Here is a 9,683-nt window from a genome sequence, read left to right on the forward strand (position 1 = left end):
GTGATGAATTACCCCAAAATTTGATGCCATATGCAAACAATCAGTGAAAATAGGCGTAGTAAGCTAATTTACTAAGATTTTTATTACCAAAATTTGCAATGACCCTTATTGCATAAGTAGCTGAACTCAAACGTTTCAGCAGATCATCTATGTGTTTCTTCCAATTTAATCTGTCATCAATGGACACACCTAAAAATTTTGAATATTCTACCTTAGCTATATGCTTCTGATTAAGGTCTGTATTTATTAATGGCATCATTGCATTTACTGTATGGAACTGTATGTACTGTGTCTTATCAAAATTTAGTAAGAGTCCGTTTACAAGGAACCACTTAGTAATTTTCTGAAACACATTATTGACAATTTCATCAGTTAATTCTTGTTTGTCAGGTGTGATTACTATACTTGTATCATCAGCAAAGAGAACTAACTTTGCATCTTCATGAATATAGAATGGCAAGTCATTAATATATATTAAGAACAACGAAGGACCCAAGACCACCCTTGTCGAACCACGTTTGAGAAATGTGCTGATCTTTGCATATTATGAGAACTGCTTATTTCAACTTTCCGCACTCTTCCAGTTAGGTACAAATTAAACCATATGTGCACTGTCCCACTCATGCCACAATACTTGATCTTGTCTAGCAGAATTTCATCATTTACACAATCAAAAGCCTATGAGAGATCACAAAAAATTCCAATGGGTGGTGTTCAGTTATTCAGATCATTCAAAATTTGATTGGTAAAAGCATATATGGCATTTTCTGTTGAGAAACCTTTCTCGAAACCAAACTGACATTTTGTTAGTACTTCATTTTTACAAATATGTGAAGCTACTCTTGAATACATTACTTTCTCAAACATTTTGGATAAAGCTGTTAGATGGGAGATTGGACGGTAATTGTTGACATCAGATCTATCCCTTTTTTTATGCAAAGTTATAACAATAGCATATTTCAGTCTATCAGGGAAAATGCCCTGTTCCAGAGAGGTATTACACAGGTGGCTGAGAATCTTACTTATCTGTTGAGAACAAGCTTTTAGTATTTTGCTGGAAATGCCATCAACTCCATGTGAGTTTTTGCTCTTAAGCAAGTTTATTATTTTCCTAATTTCAGAGGGAAAAGTGGGTGAGATTTCAATTGTATCAAATTGCATAGGTATGGCCTCTTCCATTAACAGCCTAGCATCTTCTAATGAACACTTGGATCCTACTATATCCACAACATTTAGAAAATGATTATTAAAAATATTTTCAACTTCTGACTTGTTCGTGAAGTTTTCATTCAATTTGATGGTAATACTGTCTTCCTGTGCTCTTGGTTGACCTGTTTCTCTTTTAATAATATTCCAAATTGTTTTAATTTTATTATCAGAGTTGCTGATTTCAGACATGATACACATACTTCTGGATTTTTTAATAACTTTTCTTAATATAGCACAGTAGTTTTTAGAATGTTTGATAGTTTCTGGGTCACTACTCTTTCTTGCTGTCAGATACATTTCCCTTTTCCGGTTAAAAGACATTTTTATACCCTTAGTAAGCTATGGTTTGTTACATGGTTTCTTACGAGTATATTTAAATATTGTCTTGGGGAAGCAGTTTTCAAATGCATTTACGAAAGTGTCATGAAATAAATTATATTTTAAATTGGCATCAGGTTCACGGTACACCTCATCCCTGTCTAACTGCTATAGGCTTTCCCTGAAATTTGCAATTGTTAAATCGTTGACTGAACGTACTACTTTGGAGGACTGTTTAGTACTGCTGAATGGAGCTATGTCATATATTGTAACTAGCTGTGCACCATGATCAGAAAGACCATTCTCAACAGGCTGAGCATGTATCTGGTTAAACTTATCTTGGTCTATAAAGAAGTTATCTATCAGTGAGCTGCTATCCTTTACCACCCGAGTAGGAAAATCAATAACGGTTGTCAAATTGAAAGAACCAAGCAATACTTCAAGGTCATTTTTCCTATTACCCTCTTTCAGAGAATCTACATTGACATCCCCACAAATAATAATTTGCTTCCCCCTGTCTGACAGATAGCACAACAAGGAGTCCAAATTTTTCAGAAATAGATGAAAATTTCCCATTGGGGACCTATATACAGTTACAATTATAAATGTGCCTTTATTTAATTTAAGCTCACAGGCACATGCTTCTATATGTTTCTCTACACAAAATTTTTTTGTTTCTATACTTTTTGCACAATGATAACTTTTGACATATATGGCAACTCCTTTCTCCATATTACATGTGCAGAGAGCTTATATCCACTTACATTTACCTTATCCATATCAGTAATAATGTGATGCTCAGACAGGCATAGTATATCTATTTCATCCTCAGCTTCTAAATCTTCTAAACAAACCTGAAGCTCGTCTATTTTATTCTTTAAACTCCCAATATTTTGATGAAATATACTTACATTATTTTTAATTATACTTTTCTGAGAACTTTTCCTTATTCTAACATTTGCAGTACTCCCCTGTCTCAGTTTCTCATTGTGCTTAGGTCTAGTTCCTATACCAGTGGTCACATGGTGTTCAGAGAGGCAGATTATGTCAACTGGGCTGGGTGACTGATTTTCTGCTTCAGCTTACAGAGCCTTTGGACTGTGTCGTAATTGTAATGAAAATGTTTCTCGAAACCTACGCATTACAGTGTCTTATTGGATTACTAGTTGCACATGATAGTCAGATGCATTTTTAAGTTTTCATGAGATATGTTGAGACATTTATCTCATAATATATTTTTCGTCAGAGAAAATGAAGTTTCAATATCTGCAAAGGTTCTGGACCAAATCCAAAACACTGAACTATTGTAGGGTCAATTTCCAGTGCAATACAATTTTCACCTAGCAGAAATTTTGAAATGTTTCTGATTTTGTTACGATCAAGATTTTCGAAACAATTTTTTTTATTTTATTGAGAACTGCTATTGATATTAGTAAATAAATCAAAATGACACTCAAGTTAAATAAAGTAATTAAAAGACAAACTTCGCAAGTTAATTCAGCGTCTCTGTGCCGTTTAATATTGACAGTATTCAAATAAAACGTCGTGGTCAGGCAAATAGCCGACGACAATCAATCATAGGTTCGCTTTGTATTGCGCGTTCTGATAGAGAGAAAAAATAAATTATTAGTTTCCTAACATACAGGGGTTCTAAAGACAGACAAATAATTAATTCTTCGTTAGTTGGGTTGATGGCGGTGGTGTGGGTGGGTAAACTGGAACAGAAGTCCATGGTTCGGGGCATGGTTGGCAGGCGTGGCGCGATGGCTCGAGGTTAGAAACACGCCCCTCTCGGCAGTCAGCTGCTGCGGCCAGCAACGCCCCCGGGCGTGATCAGCTGGTTTGGTTACGCAAGCCCAGTTTATTGCCGTGATTGTTGCCGCGAGTACATGAAATAACACCAAACACAGAATTAATACTTATCAGCAATGGTGGTTTAGCCGTAAAGATGTTTTGTTAGTCTGCATTCATTCTACATTTATCCTTGTATGTGAACAAGAGGATCAGATACAACCAAGAGCTTGAGGAACTATACTAGCAGCCCAATATAGCAGGAAGCGTCAAAGCCAAACGAATGCAGTGGGCCAGCAACAGTCTTGTCATTGTATGTTAGACATATACTCGTGGGACACCCCTTACAAGTTCTGAACTGAATGTAGGGAGTTTTTTCAAAGTTTAGTGACAAAGAATTGGCTAGGAACCAGTGATTAATGTCCACAAATATTTTATTAGCTGATCTTTCTAAGACTACACTTGATTTGCTATTTATTGCGATGTTTGTATCATCGGCAAACAAAACGAACTTGGCATCTGGTAATGTTACTAATGAAAGGTCGTTGATATACACAAGAAAAAGTAAGGGCCCCAAAATGGAACCTTGTGGGACCCCACATGTAATTAGTTCACAGTTGGATGATGTCTGATAGCTTAATACATGTCTCTTTTTCCTAATATCGTCCTTTGTTTCCTGCCAGAGATATAAGATTTGAACCATTTTGCAGCATTTCCTGTTACACTATAATACTCTAATGTACTTAAAAGGATATTGTGATTTACACAGTCAAATGCCTCTGACAGATCACAAAATATACCAGTTGCCTGCAATTTTTTGTCTAATGAATTAAGCACATTTTCACTGTAAGTGTATATAGCCTTCTCAATATCAGAACCTTTTAGAAATCCAATCTCTGACTTTGACAGTATGTTATTTGAGATAAGATGGTTATAAGGGCGACTGTACATTACTTTTTCGAAAATTTTTGAGAATGCTGGCAACAGTGAAATTGGATGTAAATTTGATGCTATTTCTTTATCTCCTTTCTTAAACAGTGGCTTAACTTCAGCATATTTCAGCCATTCAGGAAATACTCCACTGATAAATGACTGGTTACACAGATAGCTTAATATGTTACTTAGCTCAGAATCACATTCTTTAATTAACTTTGTTGATATTTCATCATACCCACTAGATGTTTTTGATTTTAAAGATTTTATGATGGACATTATTTCTGTTGGGGTAATGAGGGTCAAATTCATATTATGGAAGTTGCTTGAAATTTCTGGTCTGAGGTATTCCACAGCAGCATCTACTGAACCAGACAACCCCATCTTTTCGGTAACAGTTATAAAATGTTTATTAAAAAGTTCTGCAACACTATACACATCTGTCACCAATGTATCATTTACTCTTAATGCTGTTTGTTCCTCTTCATGTCTGGTTCTACCAGTCTCCTCCTTCACTATATCCCATATTGTTTTTATTTTGTTATCTGCTATGACTATCTTTTCCTTGTAATATATTTGTTTTGACATCCATATTACAGTCTTTAATATTTTGCAGTATTTCTTGTAATGTGCTGTAGCATCAACATCAGAACTGTTTCGGATTGACAGATACAGTTTTGTTTTTGTTTTACACAATACCCCTATTAGTCAAGTAATCCTTGGCTTTTTTGTGGACTTTGCTCTAACCTTGGTAAGTTTTGGGGGAAAACAGTGTTCAAATATGGTAAGCACTTTATTATCAAAAGTGTTATATTTTTCATTCATGCCATGAGCACTGTAAACATCAGTCCAGTGAATGTCTCTGAGGAGTGTCCTAAAATAATCAATTTTTGGCTTATTGATTACCCTCTTGAGCTCAGATTTAACAGATTTTATATGCTGTTCAATATTAACATCTAACAGATGGAACAGCATGTCATGGTCTGAGAGGCCATTGACTATTGGTTTTGTAATATAATTTTGTTCATTGGACTTTTCTATAAAGATATTATCAATGGCTGTTTTTGAGCAAGTGGCTACCCTAGTGGGGAACTTTACAGTGGGAATTAAGTTGAATGATAGTGTTACTAACTCAAATAAGTTGTTATTGGGAGAGTCTTTAAGGAAATCTACATTGAAATCACCAGCAACCACTATTTCTTTGTTTTTGGTTGTTAAATGGGCCAGTACAGCTTCAAGGTGGTTTACTAACAGATTAAAGTTACCTGCAGGTGCTCAATATACACTCAATATTATGAAGGATTTTTTGTGAAATTCTAATGAAAAAAGCGTTCCGAGACTGTTACCTGAAATGCTCCTCCACGATACTGACAAGAGGGAGATTGAGTTAATAATTAAATCACTAAAAACCAAGAACTCTCATGGATATGACGGGGTATCTAGCAGAATACTGAAGTATTTTCTATGTATGTTAGCCCAGTTCTCAGCCATATCTGTAACTTTTCCTTTAGGAGTGGTCGGTTTCCTGACCGATTAAAGTACTCGGTAGTGAAGCCACTTTATAAAAAGGGAGACATTGATAATGTTGACAATTTTAGACTATGCCATCGGTGTTTGCTAAAGTTATCGAGGAGGTTGTATATACCAGGTTACTGGAGCATTTAAATTCACATAATTTGCTGTCAAATGTTCAGTTTGGTTTTAGAAACGGTTTAACAACTGAAAATGCTATATTCTCTTTTCTCTGTGAGGTTTTGGACGGATTAAATAAAAGGTTGCGAACGCTAGGTGTTTTCTTTGATTTAACGAAGGCTTTTGACTGTGTTGACCACAAAACATTACTGCAGAAGTTGGACCATTATGGAGTAAGGGGAGTAGCTTACAATTGGTTCACCTCTTATTTTAAGAACAGAAAGCAGAGGGTAATTCTCCGCAATATTGAGAGTGGTAGTGATGTTTAGTCCCAATGGGGCACTGTTAAGTGAGGCGTTCCCCAAGGGTCGGTGCTGGGGCCACTGCTGTTTCTTATTTATATAAATGATAGGCCTTCTAGTATTACAGGTGATTCAAAAATATTTCTGTTTGCTGATGACACCAGCTTGATAGTGAAGGATATTGTGTGTAATATTGAAACAGTAACAAATAATGTAGTTCATGAAATAAGTTCGTGGCTTGTGGAAAATAATTTGATGCTAAATCACAGTAAGACTCAGTTTTTACAGTTTCTAACTCACAATTCAACAAGAACTGATATTTTGATCAGACAGAATGGGCATATTATAAGCGAGATGGAACAGTTCAAATTCCTAGGTGTTCGGATAGATAGTAAGCTGTTGTGGAAAGCCCATGTCCAGGATCTTGTTCAGAAGCTAAATGCTGCTTTATTTACCATTAGAACAGTATCTGAAATAAGTGACAGTTCAACACGAAAAGTAGTCTACTTCGCATATTTTCATACGCTTATGTCGTATGGTATTATTTTTTGGGGTAATTCTTCTGATTCAAAAAGGGTATTTTTGGCTAAAAAACGGGCTGTTCGAGCTATATGTGGTGTAAGTTCGAGAACCTCTTGTTGACCCCTATTCAAAAATCTGGGAATTCTGACATTTCCCTCACAGTATATATTTTCTTTAATGTCGTTTGTTGTTAGCAATATTAGCCTATTCCGAAGAGTTAGCAGCTTTCACTCAGTTAATACTAGGCAGAAATCAAATCTGCATGTAGAATGCACTTCCTTGACTCTTGTGCAGAAAGGAGTGCAGTATTCTGCTGCATCCATTTTCAATAAGCTACCACAAGAACTCAAAAATCTTAGCAGTAGCCCAACCTCTTTTAAGTCTAAACTGAAGAGTTTCCTCATGGCTCACTCCTTCTATTCTCTCGACGAGCTCCTGTAAGAGCTAAAAAATTAAGCAAATTCCAGTGTTACATTGTTGATTGTCTTCATTTAAACTTACGACTTGTCACCTGAATATGTTTTTTTTATATTTCATTTTATCTGTTTCTAATATCGTGTTATAATTTCATTTATTGACTCGTTCCATGACCATGGAGACTTCTCCTTAATTTGGTCCCATGGGACAATAAATAAATAAATAAATAAATAAATCTGTTGCACATGCTTCCATATGCTGTTCTAGGCAAAATTTATGAATGTCTATGTTCTTAAATTTATGACAGTTCCTAATGAATGTGGCAACTCCTCCTTTCTCCATTTCTGATCTACAAGAGTGAGATGCTAACCTAAACCCTGTAATACTTAAAAGTTCTATACCAGTGGTCACATGATGTTCAGAGAGGCAGATTATGTCAGCTGGGTTTAAGGCTCTAATTCATCTATGCAGATAGTTAATTCATTAATTTTATTTCTCAGTCCTCGAATATTTTGATGCAATAAAGATTGCTGATATTTCACATTGACTGAGTTAAAATTTGGTAGAGTTATAATATCTGCTGACTGTTGAAAATTCTTAACCAATAGCTGTTTATGCTGATGTAATAAGCTGGAATTATGTTTCTTGATTTCTTTCTCAAACTTAACCCTTAAATGCATGATTTTTTATTTCAAGCTGTAAAAATTACCATGTTTAGTTTATAGTGCCTACATTTCGAAAAAAATATTGAAATTTTTTTTAAATTAAATTAACAAAGCACTATTGTTGAAAATCGCTTTGTAGCTGATCAGCTACATTTTGAGTTAACACCTTACGAGCCACAATAAATGTGCTTATTTTGCTCCCTCAATTTTGACCAAATCTCTCGTAATTTAATTGTTGATTATGATTAAATACTTTGTATAGGAAGGGAAAAATCCTAAAATAATAAATAGGACATTAATGTTGTAAATATTGAGCATTTATTGTATATTTTATACACTTTTATATATGAACAATAAGGTATCTAGTTCCAACAGGTTTGTACCCAAGCATGTGATAATCACTTTACATGAAAAGTTTGAAAAAAGTTCTTTTGTTTGTGCAAACACAATGCAACTGCACATTTATTACACTGAACCCAGGAAAATCCCTTGCATCCTGGCATTTTGCACCTCTGTCTCACTTGCAAGTACAAAGGCAGGTGACCTACTTGATCCAGCCTTACATCTTGTGGAGGTACATGTGCTGTGGGCCCCTTTGTCTTCTTAGCTTGTATTTGGTTTTCGAGTTCATTACTTGGCCTTCCACGTTTTGCTGAAGTTTGACCTGAGCGACACAAACAGTGAGCAATTTCCATTCGAAATTCGGAGAGTTTCATAGTTCTCCTAATCCCTTTGGTTTCTGCTACTCTCCTATACAACAGCCAGGAATTGACTACTCCCATGTCCAGGATATGGTAAAACAATCTTATATACCATTTTCGACTTTTCACAAGAATTTTATGTCGACCCATTATGCTGTCAAGAAGGTCAACACCTCCCATATGTTTATTGTAGAGCTTAATTATTTGTGGACAAGGTATTGTTATTCTTGACTTTGTTTTTTTGTCATACCTCCCTGCTTCATGAATAGGATGCTGTCCAGCAAGTGTAGAAAGCAACATCACACTCTTGTTATCTTTCCACACTACATTTGATATGTCAACACCATCCACTGTTGCGACGCGCTCTACTGATGCACCTCGTGCCATTTTCTTCAGCTCAGCTTCTGAAGGGAGCTTGCAGTCTGGCACTCTGTTTCTTCTGACTGTCCCAAGTGAGTAAATTCCTTGTTTATGTAACCATACAAGCAGTGGCAGACTTGTGTAATAATTGTCACAGTACAGTTTGTGGTTCATATTTCTTGGTAGTATCCTACTGAGTCGAACTACAACATTTGCACTTGCTCCCAAGTCTTCCTCCCCAGTCACTCTTTTTTCTGGTTCATTTTCATCTCCAGTGAAAATCTCAAAATCGTAGGCATAACCAGATATGCCACTAATAACAAATAATTTGTATCCATATTTATGAGGCTTGTTTGGCATGTGTTGTTTCAAATAACTTCTAGCCTTTGTTGAACATATCTGTTCATCAACAGAAACACACTCCTCAACAGGTATTGTTTGAAACCGAGATCTCATCAATTCTACTGTATTATGGGTCTTATCTTGAAGAGTCTATCATGACCTTTTTCACCCCTGGGTATCATTGCACTGTTGTCATTGAAGTGAAGAAACTTACGTATTTGCTCATACTGATTCACTGTCATTGTTGTCTTGATCAGATGAGTACCAGTAACTTCTCTCCAGTAATCCCTCGTATTAGGTACATGAACTATTGACATTACGAGACAGATGCCTATAAATTTTTTTATGTCATCACAGGATAAATCTATTGGTCTATCAGGATTACACTGCACACTGTATCTATGAGACTCTTCGACAATTAGATCAAACAATTTAGATGGAAATATATGCTTGAAGAATTGGTATGGAGTATTTAAGTTTATTACTTCTTC

The 9,683-nt window shown here is 35.6% G+C and overlaps 1 protein-coding gene across 1 annotated transcript; it reads right to left on the minus strand.

Moving 5' to 3' along the window:
* Window positions 1–7,787: 7,787 nt before the first annotated feature.
* On the minus strand, window positions 7,788–9,306 carry LOC124778002 (piggyBac transposable element-derived protein 2-like). The gene is made up of 2 exons (XM_047253579.1): window positions 8,338–9,306; window positions 7,788–7,820 (listed from the first exon to the last, which is right to left on the minus strand). Exons 1-2 carry the CDS (start codon window positions 9,304–9,306, stop codon window positions 7,788–7,790), a joined length of 1,002 nt encoding a protein of 333 aa, XP_047109535.1.
* Window positions 9,307–9,683: the final 377 nt, after the last annotated feature.

Source organism: Schistocerca piceifrons, chromosome 1 (assembly GCF_021461385.2).
Source record: "Schistocerca piceifrons isolate TAMUIC-IGC-003096 chromosome 1, iqSchPice1.1, whole genome shotgun sequence".
In the NCBI taxonomy this organism is placed as follows: Eukaryota; Metazoa; Arthropoda; class Insecta; order Orthoptera; family Acrididae; genus Schistocerca; species Schistocerca piceifrons.